Source organism: Xiphias gladius, chromosome 14 (assembly GCF_016859285.1).
Source record: "Xiphias gladius isolate SHS-SW01 ecotype Sanya breed wild chromosome 14, ASM1685928v1, whole genome shotgun sequence".
In the NCBI taxonomy this organism is placed as follows: Eukaryota; Metazoa; Chordata; class Actinopteri; order Istiophoriformes; family Xiphiidae; genus Xiphias; species Xiphias gladius.
In genome coordinates, this window is record NC_053413.1 from 12,310,403 (window position 1) to 12,330,220 (window position 19,818).

Consider the following 19,818-nt stretch of genomic DNA (forward strand, 5'->3'; position numbering starts at 1 on the left):
TTTCCCCAGACACCAACCAGGACTCTGGCTCTGAACATAACCCTGTAAATTAATGAGCGTTAGAGATGCTGATCAGTGGATTTTGTTGCATTGGACAGAGCCAGGCTCTTTCCCCATTTCCAGTCTTTATGCTAAGCTAAGATAACCGGCTGCTTAGTTTAGTCTAGCCTTGTATTTAAAGGGCAGACGTAACAGTGGTACTTATCCTCACTAACTCTCGCAAGAGAGCAAAATAGCAAGTTTCCCCAAATATGGAATTTTTAATTTAGATGGTGTTAAAAAAAACAAAACACAAGCACCACAATACTTTTTCCTCACTCTTTAATCAATAGTTATTTCAAGTTACATATATAATGTTAATAAATGCCAATTTAATATACAACCCATTTACTTCCGCACCAAGAGGGAAAGCTCTTCCACCCACACTTTTTAAAACAAAGCTAAAAAGAAACATATCTGAAGAGTCAGTGTGCATCCATAGAACAACCAAATAAACATATGAAAGGCTGAGAAGTGCAAGGTATCTTGGGTATAGGCAACTACCAAGCAAGGACACAAGATCACAGATTGTACTGTAGAAACTCAAAAACTGCTTACCATAATCATATTTTAAAGATTAATATGAAGTTTGGTTCAAATTTGCCAAGAGTTCATAAAGCCTATGAGGTCTGTGAGTCTATGGAAGTTACAACTGATATGGAGCTGAGTTAAATGCTGGTCTGTACGGGACAATGATAAGGATCTTTTCTTGGCAAATCTGAAATACTGTACATTCATACAGTTGCGACTCTCCTTTGCACTAATGCTGTTGAGTACAGGAAGGGGAATCGTTCAGCTTATGTGGAATTCAGTGTCAAGCCTTATGCCGTCAATCCACAGCAGTGACATGGATACCGTGAATTATTTAAGAGGCTCCTCCCACTCTCTCTCCCTCCCTTGTGGAGTCAATTACAGTCATGTCTGTTTCAGAGGCTGGTATCACTACAACACAAAGGGATAAAGGAAGCCGCTAAGAAAGCAAGAGGCAGCATCTCAAATGACAAGCTACGCCCCATGTAGTGACCTACATCGCCTCACAGCTATTCGTCTTCCCATGTGGCCAACTGTAGTGCACTATATGGAGGGAACGGTATGATGTCTGACAGATTAGTCCCCCAGTACGGCTGCTGAGGTGTGGCCCTGCACTGTTGTCAGGTTGTCACATTTGATGGAAGATCGTTGCGATGTCAGAGGTGACTATGTGTAGAAGATGACCTCGGGAATCTGTCCGTCCTCTACGGAAGTGCCGTTGTTGTTGCCTGCTGCGTAGCAGAAGGTGAAACAGGTCTTTGTGCCGGTGGATGATGACTCGTGTGTTACCTTTCGCATCCCCTTAGTCCCATAATGAGAGTCTGGACCCTGCAAGCCAGACAAAGAGGAGGCTGAATACACTCTCCATAGTAGCAAATTAGATTATCTAACATTACCATTAAGGGGAAAAATACACAATTTAAGCTATACTCCAGTGCACTGCTAAACAGTGTCATGTATCTATTAATCACAACAATCTCCAGACCTTAAGGGTAGCACAGGCAGTGTAGTTGACGTTGGGTAGTATCTCCACTGGTTCTTTGAACATGACTCTGAAGGTGTTGGCTGACCCATCACAGCTGAAGCCTGTATCGTTCTGGCCCAGCACCGTGTTACTGTCTGTGTGAATTATCTGCATGAAGAGAGGGCAGTCACAAAAACCCAAAATATGTTATACAGCATAGTTACATAAAGGGAAATCAGACACAGCGTTCCTGAAGGGTTTGAGTCCATACCTGTATGTTGACTTGGTAGTCTGTGGGTCCGTGTATAGAGCCGTAGAGGCCAAATCCAACCACAAATATCCTTCTGTTTACTGAGAACCTGAGAGGAAACATGGAGCAGGAACACAATAAGAAAGGTTTTAATAGGTAACTCTCCTGAGCTGGGTACAACTGTATGTACCTTACGGTGTGTAATGTTGTTTTGCCCCCCAAAGAAGCTTTCTAGTGATGGAATGGACCAGTTTCACATGAGACCTTTTGACTTGCTATAGCAGGAAAAGAATGGGGGTAACTAATAACATTAACGATGACTGTTCTATTTAAAAGACTAAATATGCCATGACAATGAGCCAGCCTGGAAACTGGGGCACCTACATGGATCAGAGAACATCATTAATGTTTGTACTTGCACCTGTGCTTTTCCTGCTTCGACAAGACAATATATTTGCTGTGAAAGAAAATATCTTTTAGAGGCCACAGTTCTCATCTAAAGTGGCTTTTTGGCAATACTGTCTACCAGGCCTATGACTAGTAAAGATTCTCCCCTGTGATGACAGCAGCACAGCAGGCATTTTTCCAGGTATGTGTCAAAAATCACTCCCACTTACTATATAGTGCACTATATTTACTGTCCCCCATTTTATTTTAAAGTCCCAATTCTGAGTGTGTAAATTCTATATAGTCCTCTCAAAAATTACTACAATGCAACAAAAAAAAAAAAAAAGTATTAAAGGCATGTACGCTACTTCATGCTAACAATCCCATGATGTAATGTGCCGTATTTCATAGATGTGAAAATTTCTGGGCTGCAACTCTACACCTGTCAGTGATGGTACAAAAAGATGATTAATAAGTGTCTGAAATGTCAATTTACTGCTCATTATAGAGAAAACTACTGAGTGTCTACTGTATAGGGTGCAGTGAATGAGTAAACAAGGGAGATGCTAAACACAATAAAATCTTTGGCGTAATATTATCCAGTACGATATAGGTACAGTTTGGTCATATTATGTTTTTAATTGTCAGTACTTGACTGAATACATTGACAACAATTTCTCAAATCAAGGTTTGATTGAAGTTCGAAAATGTATAAATGCAGCCAATATAATGTATACTGAAAGAATGGTGCCACTTTATTTTCTCAGTCTTGGGTTACACTGTGAAAGACTAATTTTCACTGACTATAGTGTAACTATCTTGACAGACTAAAATCATGGACCATTTTTGTCTGTAAATAATGTATTAAATTTAATTAATATGCCATGACATCTCACTAAATCTAAAGTCTATTTCTGTAAAAAGACTAAGCCTGTAATACATTTTTTAAAATGCTCTGCTCTTCACTCACCGAATGCGGTCGCTTGTTCCGCTGTAACCCCAGCGGCTCTCCACCTGTCCAAAACGTGTGATGCTGCACTCCTTCCCGCGGAGGCAGCAGCGAGGCCGGTCAATGAAATCTACACGGGGCTTTGGGTTTACTGTGAAGTGGAGGAAGAGGCTTACCACCTCTCTGTCAGTAAGAATACTGGACTGGGCTGGACCTGAAGGCACAATGACACAACCAAAAGACAAAGATCAGGGTCTGAAGTCTGTATTTGGGGAGAGAGAAGAATCAATAAAGAGTGTCGTTATACTGTGCTGTTGTTCACCTGCAGCAAACTCCTCGATGGTCATGAGGGGGAAGCGGATGAGTGTGAGAGCTTTGCCCAAGACTTTGCGTTTGTTCTCGGGTGTGGGCTGCAACTGCTGCCTGTGAGCCTCAGCCTCAGCCCAACGCACTGCAGCTCCAAACAAACGCACCTCCCTCACCCCGAGAGTATCCCTCTCCAACACTGCCACCAATGTATCTAAAGGAGGGAGAGATAAAAGTCAACCGCCGGCTAAGCAGCCAGTCTGAAATTCAACATGTTGCAACTTCTAGGAATGGCAACATTCAGGGTGACCGAGGAGACCTTACCCAAGTCTATGTCTGTAAAGCCTTCAGCAGCGAGAGCATCTCCAGTGTTCTTATCAATATTTTCTAGACAAAGACTGGCAAGCTGAGGCTCATCAAACAACCGTGCCTGAAAAAAAAAGAGGATGCATCACAGTTTAAGAAATGCATTTGTACAAATGTAGTTGGCCTAGTTAAAAAAAAAAAAAAAAAAAAAAAAAAAAAATCACAAAACTGAGAACTGCACTTAAAAGAGTGACGTATTTTTAATATGTTGTTGGATGTGTGAATGTGAATTGTATCCATCTGTGTCTGAGCAATGATGTTGATGAAACCATGCTGTCACACTCTGTGACAGCACAGAGTAGCTCTTGATAAGACAAGAGCTGGTCGACGTCAGGAGTTCAGGGAAGCTGACCTGTGTAAGTAGCATGAAAGCGTTGTCTGCTCTCAGGTTCTTCTTGAGGAACTCCACACAGTGAGCCTCCAGGGCTGGCACTGCATACTTCTTAGCTGTATAGAGTGTGGTCATCACTGTCTCAGGCCCGATCTGGACTTCATCAGAGTAGAGGAACCTGCAGGAGATCCACAAATTATACTAAACAGCCCAATTTTATTGTCATGCCATTTAATTATTTGTATAATTAATTTCATCATAAATCATATGATGGATTGATGGTGCATCATCTGAGCTTAAATTTAGCTGAAGCGCTGATATAATAATAATGATAATAAAGATAATAATGATAATAATGACGAAAATAATAATAATAATAATAATAATAATAATAATAATAATACTAAACAACAATAAAGGTCCACTTTCAGGACATGTAAATCAACAGTTTAAATGAAATTCTGTCCCTCCTTACTTCAGCAGGGCTAGAAAAGCAGCTGGTTCCACATCGGGGAGCTCGATTTCCGTTGAGGTCGTCGCCATCCCACCGTTGAACATGGCATCAAATACTGCGCTCCCCACAGCCAGAACAAACCTGACAATGTCAACAGTGAGCAACGACAAACAGCAGCAGAGAGGTCAAGCGTTTTCGCTTTGCAGATTCAAAACTAGCTGGCTCATGCTGTAAGTGTTCGTACGGCAGTTAAACATCTTACCTGTGTGCAGGTATCCTCTGAACCCCCATTCCTTTGCCCACTAAAAAATGAACGTCACTGAGCACCTCGTTGTTGAACAGGAAAGCAAACCTCTCCTTGACGGTGCTCTTCGTTGCCTGCCAGTTGTAGACCGGCTCTCGATACACAAGCACGGATGCGGCTGCCGGAGTGGCGGTCGGTGCCGCCGCCTGGGAGGCATTTGACGCTGCGGTGGTTGCCATGTTAGACGCCGGGGTGGCCATGGCTCCGGCTGCCGCAGCACCTGCCGCAGCGGGCTGCTGCAGGGAGTTCTGCGCAGTCGGCGGAGCTCCGGTCGAAACACCGTTGCTGTCTCCGCCGCCAGGCCCCAGCTGCGGGTTGGGACGCCTCGCTGCTCCCTGCGCTCCCCCAGCCGCGCCGACCGCTCCGCCGTTGGATGCCGGCATGGAGAAAACGCTGTTACTGGGCTGGCTGTTTCCCAAAGGACCCGGACCGGAGAAATTAAGGCAAGGAGGCCTGCCGCTGTTGTCTCCAGCAGCCATCTTGAACCTAGCGTAGGCGTAAACAACGTACTTCATCGTTTTGTGTATATCTAGTAGTCTCGACAGTCATTGTTTCATTTTGCTGCCCCCTGGTGTTCATTACTGGCACCACAAGTGGCTCTTCCACTTAAAGAGGTCCTTTATCCTCCCACACCAGTATTTAATCTACAATAAACATGCTTCTAGACGTTGAAATCATTCAGCGTCCTTCATTTAGTAAATGATTGATTATGACTAAAATGCCAGGTTTTTAGAAAAATGGTTAATCGATTGCTTTGGTAGTCCCTTTTTTAAATCTGTCCATGGAGGACAGATTAAAACCTGTTCACATTAGGCTATTGTGTTCACTAATGGAGCACAACAGGCATTTGAGTGCAGTCTTTGTGTTTAGTGCCCATATCCAGCCTATGACTGCCCTAGTACAAGATAAACCCATTTATGTGTTCTTTCCATTAATCTAACGAAAATCTAAATTGTAAAGAGTAGAGACATTAGACGATACAAATCTTTTTGCACCTTTTTTGCAAAATTTGAATGGAACATTTTTATGATGATGTGTTTTACATTGATGATGACAAACTTGGATATCAGAGTTATGAGCTGCTATTCAGAGCCACAGCAGTATTTTATCATGTGAATCTTAATAAATACTTTAAGTTTTATGCAGCATCAAGTCTGTGTATAACTCTTTAGAATTGAGTCTCCTTTGTTTTTAATTTTTCATCATATCTTCACTTGCTCCATCTCTCTTTCTTGTCGTCCTCTGACAGACTCAGCACTTATGGGATTCATATTTGATGGTTCCAATTCCTCCGGAGAGCTCAGGTTCTTTCTCCACATCACATTCTTTCTTTTTCAGTGTGGCAAAAGAGACACCAAGATATGCTCATATTGCCCACATACTGACTCATATCTATTGCTGGACATGCTCATCCTGAGTATGGAACACTGTGGCTTTAGTTGTGTCAGTGAGCATCATCCTGTATAAGGAGCAAATGTGAATCCATTTACCAGTGTTTCCATTGGGTAGAATTTATTTGGGCAGCCCACCCAAAAGATTTGCCACAACCACAGAGGGATTTTCCCTGATTTGGAATATTTTACTAAAGGAATCTGAAGAGACCTAAATATGTGAAAGTACCCAGTATGTCAAAGAAAAAGACAAAATTGCAGAGAAATCAGAAAAATTTTAAAGGTTTTTTCAGATTTTTTTTTTCTTTCTAATCCCTTTAATGATTTTATGACCCTTAAGATTTACCTCGGGATGCACTGACCCCATTAGGAACCACTGGAGTAGTCTACAGTGCACACAGCACAGTATAGTAGCCTCTTTAGGCTAGTCCTTATTTTGCACAGAGACCTGCAAAACAAAACAGCACTCTGATACTGGAATACCTGGTTCCGCAGGTTTTCTAGGTAATTTGATGAAACACAACTGTATCTTTTTGTACGCTATTTAGGAAAATACATAATGTGAGCATAATATAAACTAAAAATAATAAAGGTGTAATAATGGACTACATTTTAACACAGGTCCCCCCCAAAGCAGGTTTAATCACTGTAATGGCATTTTCATGTCAATCTGTCAATCTTATGTGTACAAGTTGATATTTTGTGCAGATGAGTTATTATCATGTAAAACAAGACTTCCTGTTAGTTTTGCTGCAGGACAAGCTACAGCTTTATCATTTTTACTGTTGAGCTCAAATACAGTAAATCCCAGCATAACTCCAACCTGAGCCCCATGGCTCATGGTCTAATCAGCCACATGACTGACAATATCTGTGTGGGCCTTTTATTCTATAATGATGCATCAAATTTTAGAAGTGGATCATATTTTGCATGTAAAATCAAAGAAATGAAATGCAGTGTAGTTACAATACACCATATTTCACTATGAATTGTAGTGGAGTAGAGGAATAAAGTAGCATGAATTGGAAATGCTCCTGTACCTCAAAATTGTACTTAAGTACAGTATTTGAGTAATTGTACTCAGTTACTTTCCACCACTGCAATGAACAAATTAGGGCCCCTGGAGGTCTGGGGCGTTGGGGTGGTTGATCACCCAGCCAGTGTTGGATATTTCCAAATGAAAACACCAGAAGAAGACAACTTCTGTAAAAGTGCTTCGTAACGCTGAAGACAGTGAATGGAATTCCTTGGCGTCACATTGTTCATTGAGTGCATTACACTCATTCCAATTCAGTGCCATCCCGTCTCCGTCTCCTCCGTTCAGCCCCCCCCCGCTCAAGCCGCCCCCGCCTGCTGCTCGTCAACCGTGACGTCAGGGCGGCGCGGCGCGGCGCGGGGAGCTGTCATCGCGCGAAGGGCTGCTGCTGCTGAAACAAGATGGCTGTACGCGCAGGAGGAGCAGAGCAGGAGGAGAGCTGAGGCAATGCAGAGGAGGTAGAAGAGGGGGGCGAGGATTTCACTCCTGTGTGTGTCTTGTCCTGCCGAAAGAGCAACAGCTCCGCAGAGAAGCAGGCGAGCGCCGCTGACACCATGCTAATTTGTTTCCGTTACCAGTTACGGTAACGGTTTTCGCGGTTTGAGTTTTGTTGGGTTTTTTTTTTTTTTTCTTTTTTTTTAATTTCCAGGAACCAGGAGACAAAAAAAAAACGGGCTGTCCAAACAAATCACGGACCACTCAGCAGAGGACAGCCGGGGACGCTCGCGCCGCTATCCGAGATGTCCCTGCTGTGTGTGGGAGGTAAGAGAGGAAACTAACGGGGCAATGGAAGCGTCCGTGCTTTCTGTAATTGAAGTATCACTTGCTCGCGGTTTAACTGCACCGGTCGTGAGACAGAGGCAGAGCCTGCGGGCTGTCAGCTCCGTAGAAAAAGTCCGTGTAGCCCGAGCAGCGGGGGGTTTGTGCTGGACAGTCATGAAATCACACACCAGCTCCACTCTACCTAACGGAGACACAGCACGTTATTAGTGGAGGGTGCCGCTGGGACACTTTTAACGGCGCTGTTGCTGAATGACATTTTTGTTTAATTTACTGTTTGATCTTAAGTAAAGATGCCTTGTATGGGCGATTTATCTGACAGCAAAAAAAAAAAAAAAAAAAAAAGGGGGACAAAATTGTTACATGCTAACCCAGTCGTGACTGTTGGTGCTACCAGCAAACATTGACGGGCTGTTTGAGTTTCTATAAACGTCTACATGGAGGAGGAAAACCTCTGTTTCCTCGCCTAGCGAGTACTGTTGCGGCTGCTGTGTTTACGTGTGTGTGTGTGTGTGTGTGTGTGTGTGTGTGTGTCATCCACTCTGTTCATTCATGCGTGGGTAGTCAGTCAGAGGAGGCGGAGGACGAGGAAAAGCCCCTGCCGCTGCCGCAACCGCAACCGCCGCCGCACCGCCGCTCTGCCGCTTCGCTGTAGTCGTGAGGGAATACTCGCAGCCGGCTGGAGGTGCGCGTCATTTCTCAACGTTTTCCCCGTAGCGATGCGTCACCTCCTCCCAGCAGACTCCCCGAGAGCACCTGATGCTGACACTGTTGCGACTCAGTGCCATGAATAAGCATCTGCGGTGCTCCCAAAGGAACACCACTTCCAGCTTCACATCCAGGGCGAAGTAATCAGGGGGAACACGGCCCGAGCTAGGAGAAGCAGGGCCCCTCTAAAATGCGTTTTGTGCCCCTGGGGTAAAAGTTTTTAGACTTCTGTTGGATAGATAGGGGCTGAATCAGCATGACTGCAAAAATTATGTAGTCTTCACTCAAACTGGAACAAACAGGAATGACACTTAGCAAGGTTTTGCCGTGCAACTCGCCCTTACGTGATTTCATTTTAAATAGAGGAGGACCCATAGATGTGTGTTTGATTTCACTGCTAAACCCCAAACTGTCAATCAGGAATCTGATTAGAGCTGCAACTGACAAAGATTTTCATTATTGATCATTTTCTCAATTGAAAATGTCAGAAAATAGTGAAACATGACACTAGTTGGATTAATCAATTACTCGATCCAAAGAAAATTAATCAACAATTGATTTGATGATCAATTAAATGTTTGAATAATTCTTCAAGCACAAAAACCAAACATTGTCTGGTTCCAACTGTTAAATTTGGAGGATTTGCTGCCTTTCTATGTCTGATAATACATTTAACATCTTTGGGTTTTGGACAGTTGGTAGGACAAAACAAGTCATTTGAAGATGTCACTTTGGGGTTTAGAATTACTGTGATGGACATTTTTTGAAAAATACACCACTAATTGATTTGTTGATAAAATAATTGGCAGATTATTCCATAATGAAAATAATTATTACTTGCAGCCCCTATTCCAATCACAACTGCCTAAAGCCCAAAGGGACATCTTCACACTGCTCGTTTTTTTCCCACCAGCAGTCCAAAACCTAAAGATAATCAGTTGTGGGCAAAAAAACCCCCTCATAATGGAATAAGTGAAACTACAGAATATTTTACTTTTTTGCTTGAAAAATTACTTTCATATTGTTTTTCAAAATATTTGCACATTATTTTTCTGTCCGATCAACTAATTGACTAATCTTTTAAGTTTTAAATCTGATCAAGAGCTAGTTAGTAAGTGAGTGTGTGGCGGTATGATTGTGTTCCAGACATTTGTTGTAGATGGAATAATGGCAATGTGGGGATCAAAGGAAAGTTACGGGGGTTTCAAAGTCACCTTTCATACGTCAGGTCCATTAGGGATGCTACCCCACCTCATCCTGTCCCGCCAGGTCCACCCACTGACTAGCCGTGCTCTGAGTCAGTCCCAGGTGTCATTAAGACCCTGAGCGTTATTCATTCATAAACACTGGCTGCGGCTGTCAGTGTGGTAGACTACGAGACTTGGCAGAGAGCCTTCTTTCAGTTCCTGTTACATCACTCATGCTTACCTGACTGGAGCTATTTCTGGCCTCCACAGTACTTTGTGCCTCTTGAATAGGCAGCATTTCTTTGGAGCATCTGCCGACAAAGCAGAATTCAGACATAGATACAGATTAACTCTGAAAAACTTGGCCTCTTTTCCTGATCATATCCCACTTACTTTCAAGTCCAGTTTTCTCCGTGTTTTGATTTGGGAACTAAATCAGGGAGTGTAACGTCTCTGTCAGCAGTTGCAAGGACTGCTGCAGAAATGCGTGTATATATGATCCTTCAGAACAAGGCACTGTCCCTGTGAGTCATATCAGCTCTCGTTCTTTCATTGGATGGCTGAATTCAGCTCACCCACTCGCTACTTTACATCCCCTGACAGCTCAAGTTGAAGGGTATGCTTGATTCCCTGTTGAGTCTCTGTTTTCTTGGCAATCTGCTTAATTCCCATAAGTTAGAGTCTGCTGTGTCAGAGGCACTTCCTGAATGAAGTCTCTGCTCAAAAAAAGGGGGAATAAGCATTGCACAAAATTTACTATTGGTTCTTACAGATTGTGCTGTTGCTCCTCTGATTAAAGAATATTAAAAAACCAACCACACTGTGATTTGTCATGTCCTTCAAGTCATTTAATCAGATGGTGATGGATAGTTATAGCTTTGACCTCGTTTTCTGAATTTAGGCTACTCACCCATAACCTACATTTCAGCCAATTGATCCAGTGTTGCAACCCTTCAGAGGCTTATTGTTTATGAGTTATATGCACTTATATGTACAGTATGTGTGTATTGAGGTCGTCTTGTCTGCTTAGATACAAGCAATTGTGACTAAATAATGTTTGTCGGGGCTAGCGGACATTTCTCATCGTAACTCACCCAGTCAGAGAGATTTATGATTGTGTGCTATTATTAAGCTTCAGCTTTCCACTGTCGAAAATCCAATTCCTCTTTTATTGATCTTTCTCTTGTACTGATATAGTTCTAGGGCTGTTTTAGTGTTGACACTAAAACACAGCAAGAAGCAGGCTCTGCTCTGCTCTGCCTAAACAATGATAACATGGCTTGGTTTCATTCTTGTCTTCTCGTTATTATATTAAATGCTTTCATTTTCTGTTCCGCTTTCAGCAATCTCTGCTTTGAAAACTGAACTAAAGGATGTTGAGCCAGTACCAGAGGAGAATTTTGACCTTTAGTAAATATGAAGACACCCAACATGTGTGTTTACACGTGTGTGTTTGTGTGTTGCACACGTTGACTTGACATTAAGGTTGCTGAGGTATGAATAGAAGCATAGATTTATACTTTTTATCATTGCTGCAGGTGGATGTGAGTGAGTCACTGCAGTTGAGTGTGTGTGTGAGAGTTGTCTGTGTGGTTGTGTGCATGTGTGTTTATGTGTGAGTGTGTGTTTCTGTGTGTGTGTGTTTGCTTGCTTCTGTGCCTACTGATGTAACAGCATGGCACTTAAGCTGCAGATTTAGCTTGAGTGTGTATGTGCTGCATGAAAGAAATATGAAGTAAAAGGAGTGAGAAATGGAAACAAAAAAGTGCCTTGCTGACTCAGGGCAATTCTACATCAACTTTTCATTTTGTATTGGTTACTATGGCGACTGGTTCTGATGTGGACTTTCTGTAGAGAATATTGTGAGATAAGTCATGAATTGGTCTTCATATTGCATTTCTCAAAAGGTGATAAAGGTAAAGGTTTGGTGACATGACATATTGAGCTTGCCTTTGTATTTTATTGATACAAACCTGTGTGCATGATAAGTACAAACCTGCCGTGTAGTGTGGGGATCTTCTGTAGCATGTGTGTGTGTGTGTGTGTGTGTGTGTGTGTGTGTGTGTGTGTGTGTGGTGGAGAGTAGTGGGAAGTAGAGCATTAAAAATGTATGTGTGAGTGATGTCAAAGCTGGTAAAAAGATGCTGCAGAGAGAGCCTGGGCTTTAACTGTACACTGATAAAGGTGGAACATTTTCCCTTTGAATGCTTGTATAATAAGGATTCCCAAAGTTCCCAAAGGCGTATTTCATTATAATGAAAGGCGTATTTCATTATAAAATCCTAAATAATTAAATGGTTTAAACCTGCTTTTACACCCCATTTACAACCACTACAATTAGAATTCCTACATAATAAAAATGTCCTATCATTAATAAAATACAGTGGTTATCTGTTAAATCTGTGCTATGCTGCAGCATTTTATTTGCATGTAGGTACACTTTACTTTCTGTTTCTGTTTCTGTGTCCCACACTGATAAAGCACAGCAGGAAAGCTGCCCATGTTTTTCAAACACTGTGTATTTCTATGTTTTGCCACCCCACTTAGTGCCAACATGTGTGGACCTTATGGCAAAAAAGGCAGAGCACTTAATCTAAATCTGCATAGTTGCAATTTTAGTGTCCTGAGTCAACACTCATGTAGTATGTGAATATGTACGGTATACAAGCTGTCAAAGCCAAAACAGGACGTAAGAGCGTTCAGAAATGAAAACAGATGGCGTTCCTGTGTGTGACTGTGTCCCTCTCTGTGTTTCCACAGTGAAGAAAGCTAAGCTGGATGGACCCCAAGGTAAGACCCGGGATCCTGGAAAAAGAAAGAGATAGATCACACAGGGGGAGAGACTCGCTGTTACGTGACAGAAATCTTTAAGCAGAGCGAGGACACATTACATGCTGCAGCCATGAATAGAAATGAAGGGATGGGAAGTCAGATTACGCATAGAATACAATGTCTATGTTTATAACTGCAGGGCTGACAGGGAGCGCATTATTGTTTTCTAACATGGTGATGTATCCCTTGAACTCATCCATATCTTCATCCCTCTGTCTTTAACAGAAAAGTTCAACACTTATGTGACTTTAAAGGTACAAAATGTGAAGAGCACAACCATCGCTGTCAGGGGCAACTTGCCCAGCTGGGAGCAAGACTTCATGTTGTGAGTCCATCATCATTACCTTACAAAACTCTCTCTTCTCTTTCTGTATCTCCTTCTCCCCTGCTCTTTCCTCTGCATTCTCTTTTCATCCTCTCATCTTATTCTTCACTTCAGCTGCCTGAGTGCATTTTTTTTGTTTTTTTTATCTCTTGGTTTCCAATAACCTTCCTTCCTCCCTTCATTTTCACTCCTCCGTCCCATGCTCTTTATCTCTGTATTGTTTCACATAGCTCTTCCAGTCCACACCTCCGCGTCCAACAACTGCCTCATCCTCTTTTTCATTTGCTCTCCCTCAGCACCCTTGCCCCTCTTATCTTCATTCTCATCCCTTGGCTCCCTCCCAGCATCTCTTTTCTCTCCTCTTTCACTTCCTCTAACCACAGCGTCTTGATTTTCATCTGCTCAGCATCCCCCCCATTTCAACCCTACTTTCCCACCATATTCATCCTTCCCTCTCCTCTTATTTCTGTTCTCTAGGCATCATTAGCAGCATTTCCCCCTTTCAAATTACTTTGTTTGAGCTTGTGTTTCAGTGAATATTGGAATCATTAAATCATTATACAACACAGAGCATTTGGCATACAGAGTGATCCAGTGTGGTACTGACGGTGTAGCAACATATGGGCGATAAATGGTGAGAATCATTCAGCGTGTGGGATGCAGCAAGCAGGCTGACTGTGGATTCCTGTGCATTTGTATGATGGTTGGAGGCGTTGAGAGTTTGTTCTGGGGTTGCATCAGTGTAATGTGTTATGTAATGTTTGGGCTGCAGAAAGAGCCTCATCCCTTCATTCAAACTGCCTTTGAATGAATGTGCCCCCTCTGTCGCTGCCATGGATCAAACAGGCACTTTTGTTAAAAGGAGTCACCACTGACACAGGAAATCCAGTCCCCTTATTTCTTAATTAAAGTTCCCACTTTCTCACTCTGGGCATGCGATACAATCACCTCCTCCACTGCCTTCATCACACTCTTCTCTTCCCTCTCCTTATTCATCCCTCTCTCTCTCTCTTTCTTTCTGTCCTGCTTCCTGCTCACTTTTAAATGCTTTATGTGAGATTCTCTCAGGATTGCTCCCACAGAGACGTGTCTTATATTTACCACAGTGAAGCCTACAAGTAATTACTGTGCATCTTGTGTGTGTATGAGTGCCTGTGTGTGTTTAGCGTTTATCTTTAAACAGTGGTGGAAGAAGTGCTCAGATCCTTTACCTAAGTAAAAGTACCAGTGGAACAAAGTTAAAATACTTCACTACAAGTCAGTCTTTCATTCAGAAATAAAAGTATAGTAAAGTACAGTAGTATCAGCAAAATATACTTAAAGCATCAAAATAAAAGTCCTCATCATGCAAAAAACATATAAGATATATTACCATATATTAAATTATTAGATAATTTTATGTCTTTTACCTGGGACTATTTAACTGCTAGAAGTTCATAAACATCTGAAATGTGACAAGTGGCCCCAAGTGTTATTTTTTTTGTAAAAGCGTTACAAGCTTAAACAGTTTAGGAATCACTGGTTTAATCTTTAATGATGCACTGTAGTTAATTAGCTTATCTAATGTTCTTTTATGTCAAATCTTAATTTGTAAAGTAACCGTAGCTTTCAGATAAATGAATTGAAGTGAAAAGTACAATATTTCTCTCTGAGGTGTAGTGGAGTAGAAGTATAAAGTAGCAGAAAATGGAAATAGCCAACTAAAGTACAAGTACCTTAAAATGTGCTTAAATGTACTTAATTACTTTCCATCAAGTCATCTACTTTTTCTCTGGATTTTGAACTTTTCTACCTTTCTTTTTTACTCTCTTTGTAGTGAAATTAACCGCCTGGACCTGGGTCTGACAGTAGAGGTGTGGAACAAAGGGTTAATCTGGGACACAATGGTCGGCACTGTGTGGATTCCCCTCCATAGCATCAGACAGTCAAATGAGGTTTGCCGCTAACCACCACCACCACCACCACCACCACTTGAGCAATGCTGTAGTGGAACACTCTGTCATACTTAAGGGACTTGCGGCAGTGTTGCTGGTCGGACCTGTTTTCATCATCTATCTGTAGAGCATGTTATTTGCATGTGTTCTGCATGTCTTTCTGTACGCAGGAAGGCCCAGGGGAGTGGCTCACCCTGGACTCTCAGGTCATCATGTCTGATAATGAGATCTGTGGCACCAAAGATCCCACTCTCCACCTGGTGCTGCTCGACACACGCTTTGAACTCCCTCTTGGTGAGAAATCAATATTCACATCTAAATCAGAAATCGTCAATAGGTGGGAGAGAATGAGAATATCAAACTATAGGAAATCATCATCCCTCTAGGAAAGGGAAAATGACTTGAATAAATTATTTCTGTCTTCATATTTTCACAGCAAACAGTGATATATTAACTCCAATAATCTCTGATTAATTAACCTGACCTACTTTTCGGTGATATGTATTCAAGGCTGTTTGTGTGTGTATGTGTGTCAGGGAGAGTAGTGTTTGAATCCTTTCCTTCTCAGTGATCAAGCTGTGTTCCTCTTAGCATTGATTAGGTGTCATTTTCATACTTTTTCATACTTTTTCTCCTTCATCTAGTCGATTTTGTACACCTCACTCATCATTTTGTTAACCTGGCCTATTTATAGTGGTTTGGCTTTAGGGCTTTAACTGAAAAAGGCCAATTTCCAATGTCACAGTGTTGTGGGTCAAATAATATTTGCAAATGGGTTGTTTTACATAACTTTGTTGTCATATGGGTAAAATTTATTACACAAGACAAAGCTACGTTGAAGTAGAAAGTTTCGGGAATAACTATTTTAAGAATTCTACGTACAATTGACATGGGTGGAGCTGAATCAGACCTGTTTTTGTTACCTGAGTTTGTGTGGCTTGTTGTTTTCAGATATCCCAGAGGATGAGGCACGGTACTGGGCCAAAAAACTGGAGCAGCTCAATGCCATGAGGGACCAGGATGTAAGCTGCCACCCTGTTTGATTTAATACAACAGCATATCCTCACATTTTAGGAACATGCCAACATGATTAATTAGTGGAATAAGAAGAGTATGTTACAGATTACAAGATGAAATCCAACTATAAATATGCTTCCCTCAATACCTCACAGAATAACCTGCTACGTAGTGTAGAATTTAAAATCTTTCTCTATTTCTCTGTCGCCAGTTAACCTCTTTCATTAATGTACATTTTTAATTTTGCCAGTATTCATACCAGGAGGAACAGGAACGCCCTCTCCGTGTACCAGGCACCCAGTGCTGTAAGTGACAGATCAGTATTGCACAAACCAGTCATTTTTTGTGCTTAACACAAGAATTATGTGTTTAGCTGTTGAGATTTAATTAGATACTTCAGCTCAGCTTGTGAATTATGTGTGTAACCACACAGGGGTTGTTGTGTGTTAGAGGGGAAAAGGGCCTGGATCGCTGCAATATATAAGGGATCGATAGCGGTATCAGATGTCTAGAGACGAGCTCCTCCAGGATGCTGCTGTGTTCCGACTCCTGGCCCAGTCTGCCAAGCCTGCTGAGCCAGCTGTCTGGGGCAGGTGGAAAGACCTGGAGGCTCAGCACTCCCTCTGTGCTCTCTTTCCATTCACTAGTTCAATCTAGGAACTTAATAGCATGAATGCATGTTTGGGCACCAGTGCAATTCATAATCGACCCCCCCCCCCCTTTCATTGCAGGTAACTGGAGCTTATGGGGAGACCAACAAAGTAAGTGTCCATCCAGTACATACTGTTCATACAGTCCATGTAGTATTTAGTGAGTCACACATTCTTAATTTATTCGCTCTGCAGTCCATCATTAGATATGAAATGAAACAGTAAGTCTGAGGGTAAAGTGCTGACTTCAGGTTGAGGGTGAACAGTGTAGGACTTGCACTCCTGTCATTGTCCTGCTGCACTGTTTTATATGTATAAAATAGGGTATGAGTCCTAGACTGTTCACCCTGTTTACCCAAATTACCAAAAAACTATATATTTTTTTACTTCCCCCTAGTGGTTTCTAGCCATGCAGCTTGGTTTTATTTTCCAAGGTTTATCCTTCCTCATGAGTTCTGCCACCACCTACAAAAAATTAAGGTAAAGTAACTTGCATGCGTGGTGCTCACAGCATTAAAAATGACATTTAAAAACCACGAACATCTCTTTCCAGAAACAGTGTCCTTGTTACCCTAGATAATGAACAAACCTCACTGACAACAGCTTTCGGGGAATAGTTCTTTGGTAGAAAGTAGATGCAGTGAAAAACAGTGAGGTCTGTGGATTAGCCACAGAACCAACCCTTTAACATCAGTCAAGCTTTTATTTTTAATTCATTAGTCTGCAATACAGAGGCACAATAATAAAAAATGTGTCACTGGCCAAATACTTATGGACTACACTTGTAGTACGTGAATATATACATACATTAGATATATGCAGAAAAAAAGCCTCCGATGTGCCTCTCTCTCTCTGTGTCTCCCTCCATGTCTGTCTTTTTCTCCCTTGCTGTGATTAGCTGATGGTCTTATATAAGTGTCTCACCTACACAACTGCAGCGGTTAATCTCATCTCCATTCACTCAGAGGAAAAAGGACAGAGCGGGGGGGTAATGATGGATGGTGAGCCGATGAAGTGAGTGAGACAGAGAGGAAGAGGGAAGCAGAGAGAGTGAGTGAGACGTGGGGACACGGTTGAAGTGAGAAACAAAGTTCGATGCCTTTAATTAGCGTTTACACGCCCAGACAGCTGGAGGTGAAGGTGTAAGCGGTGCAGCCCCCTTCCTCAGATAGCGAGAGACAATGATAGATAATGATGAATGATAAATGGATGCTGGTTTCGCTTTTGACTGATTCAGCACTGTTAAAGTCTGTCATCACTTCCCTCTGGGATGTTAATCTCTGAGCTATGGACGCCACAGAAAACTAAAGCATCTCCTTAGTGAGCAGAATGGATTTATGGTCAGTTATGATGGGAATTTGAAAGGAGCCCGATGATGTTCATCATGTGCTTCATGTATGGTTGCACTCTGAATGACCTATATGGGTCTGATAGGGTTTCAGTAGTGGCATCCTGCCAGCTCATCTATATTATCTGAAATTACCATAGTACTAAAAGATTGGTTCAGTGCTGATTAAAGCCTCTTATCTCTGTGCCACATGACAATGTCGATTGGGACGATCACTTCCATGATGATCTTTTCTCTCTCTCTTCCTTTTATTTCTATAACATCTAGTACTTTCTTCTTTCCCTGTATGCTATACTCTATGGACACAACATACAGTAAAAAGACATAAATTTTTCTCATGCCATGTCTCTATGTGCCTCTGTGTAGATGAGGATCCAGACAGTGCCGTGGATGACAGGGACAGTGACTATCGCAGTGAAACCAGTAACAGCATCCCCCCTCCCTTCTACAGCACATCTCAGCCCAATGCCTCTGTCCACCAATATCCCATCAGCCACCAGCACCGCAGCTCCAGAAGCTTCTCTTACCCGCGCTCGGGCAACGGCCACGACCTTGACTACCAACATCAGCGGACTGTCAGGTGTGTGCCTGCTTCAATGTAATTAGGGCTGGAAATAATGATTAGGTTAATTAGCGATTAATCTTTTTAATACTTTTTTTGATTAATCAATAAATTATTTGGTCTGGGAAATGTAGGAAAATTGAAAAAAAAAAAAAATGCTCATCAAAATTTCCCAGGGCCCAAGGTGACTCCAGATAGCTTGTTATGTACAACCAATAGTTCAATTGTCACTCAGTTCACAATGATTTGAAAAAGAAAAACAGCTTCTCACATTCGAGCTTGGTTTGAATACTTGGTATCTTTGCTTGATAAATGGTTTAAAGCGAGACTATGTAGATTCTGAAAGAAGAAATAACACAATCTCGCTTGAAAATCTTGAAATCTTAAATTCATAAGCAATAAAATGCAGCGTAGCTAAATTCAAAACACTCAGGAGTAGCTTATGGTGGATAATGTTAGCTAATGAGAACTTGGGAATTTAAGGACATTTTGATTGCTGTTAAATTGAAAAAGAGCTAATTTCAGGTTAGAGGCAAAGTTAAAAATAGACTTTGTGTGTTAGTATTAGTGGATTAGGTTTGGCTTAGGTGAAGGCCTTTTTCACAGAGGACATTTTGGCTTGCCATAGAAGGAAAAGCACAGGTGTTTCTAATAACAATGACAATGTCTGCTTTCCATTCCAAGTGTCCCAGCCAGCACAGTGTGACAGTGAGCCAGCTTGCACGACACCAGGACCCTGAAACTGAGGCACCTAAATGGAGCTCAGCCATTGTCAATTTTATTATTTACGCCTGTGCTTTTCCTATTGTGACACAATGTCTTCTGTGAAAAAGGCCCTTTAGTGAATGAAGTCTGTACCGTACGGTCAGTGAAATCCTGCCATGCAGTGTGTGCTACAGTGAGCCCCTCATTGGGTCATGCATACCAAACACTATTCCTTTTTCAGAGTTGTTTACTATATTGTTAAATTTCTCAGGCTTTACTGATATATTCATCACAGACTGGGAATGAAACTATGCATCCCTCCACCTCTTGCTTTATGAATTATTCAACTGGCAATCTAATGGTCAATACTGCACACAAGATTAGCTGCTTATGTTAGTGTATTGGACAGGGCAACTTCCCCATACTCCCACCCATTCTTCTTCATCTCCTCCTCTCAGCTCT

The 19,818-nt window shown here is 42.0% G+C and overlaps 2 protein-coding genes across 2 annotated transcripts in view; one reads left to right on the forward strand and one right to left on the reverse strand.

Moving 5' to 3' along the window:
- Positions 1-304: 304 nt before the first annotated feature.
- On the reverse strand, positions 305-5,438 carry LOC120798623 (BTB/POZ domain-containing protein 2). The gene is given in 9 exon segments (XM_040143045.1): positions 305-1,398; positions 1,556-1,702; positions 1,806-1,893; positions 3,142-3,334; positions 3,443-3,640; positions 3,751-3,856; positions 4,145-4,301; positions 4,599-4,718; positions 4,840-5,438. Coding segments are annotated over 9 exon segments (1,770 nt in total). The 3' UTR covers positions 305-1,236.
- Positions 5,439-7,966: 2,528 nt separating this feature from the next.
- The window catches only part of LOC120798614 (protein unc-13 homolog A-like), a 32,313-nt gene continuing 20,461 nt past the window's right edge, over positions 7,967-19,818 (forward strand). Inside the window, exons 1-9 of the mRNA XM_040143028.1 lie at positions 7,967-8,070; positions 12,744-12,773; positions 13,041-13,140; positions 14,957-15,074; positions 15,245-15,368; positions 16,026-16,096; positions 16,342-16,396; positions 16,823-16,852; positions 18,456-18,669. Coding sequence (XP_039998962.1) covers positions 8,049-8,070; positions 12,744-12,773; positions 13,041-13,140; positions 14,957-15,074; positions 15,245-15,368; positions 16,026-16,096; positions 16,342-16,396; positions 16,823-16,852; positions 18,456-18,669 — 764 coding nt within the window. The 5' untranslated portion in view covers positions 7,967-8,048. The remainder of the gene's footprint in view (positions 8,071-12,743; positions 12,774-13,040; positions 13,141-14,956; positions 15,075-15,244; positions 15,369-16,025; positions 16,097-16,341; positions 16,397-16,822; positions 16,853-18,455; positions 18,670-19,818) is intronic.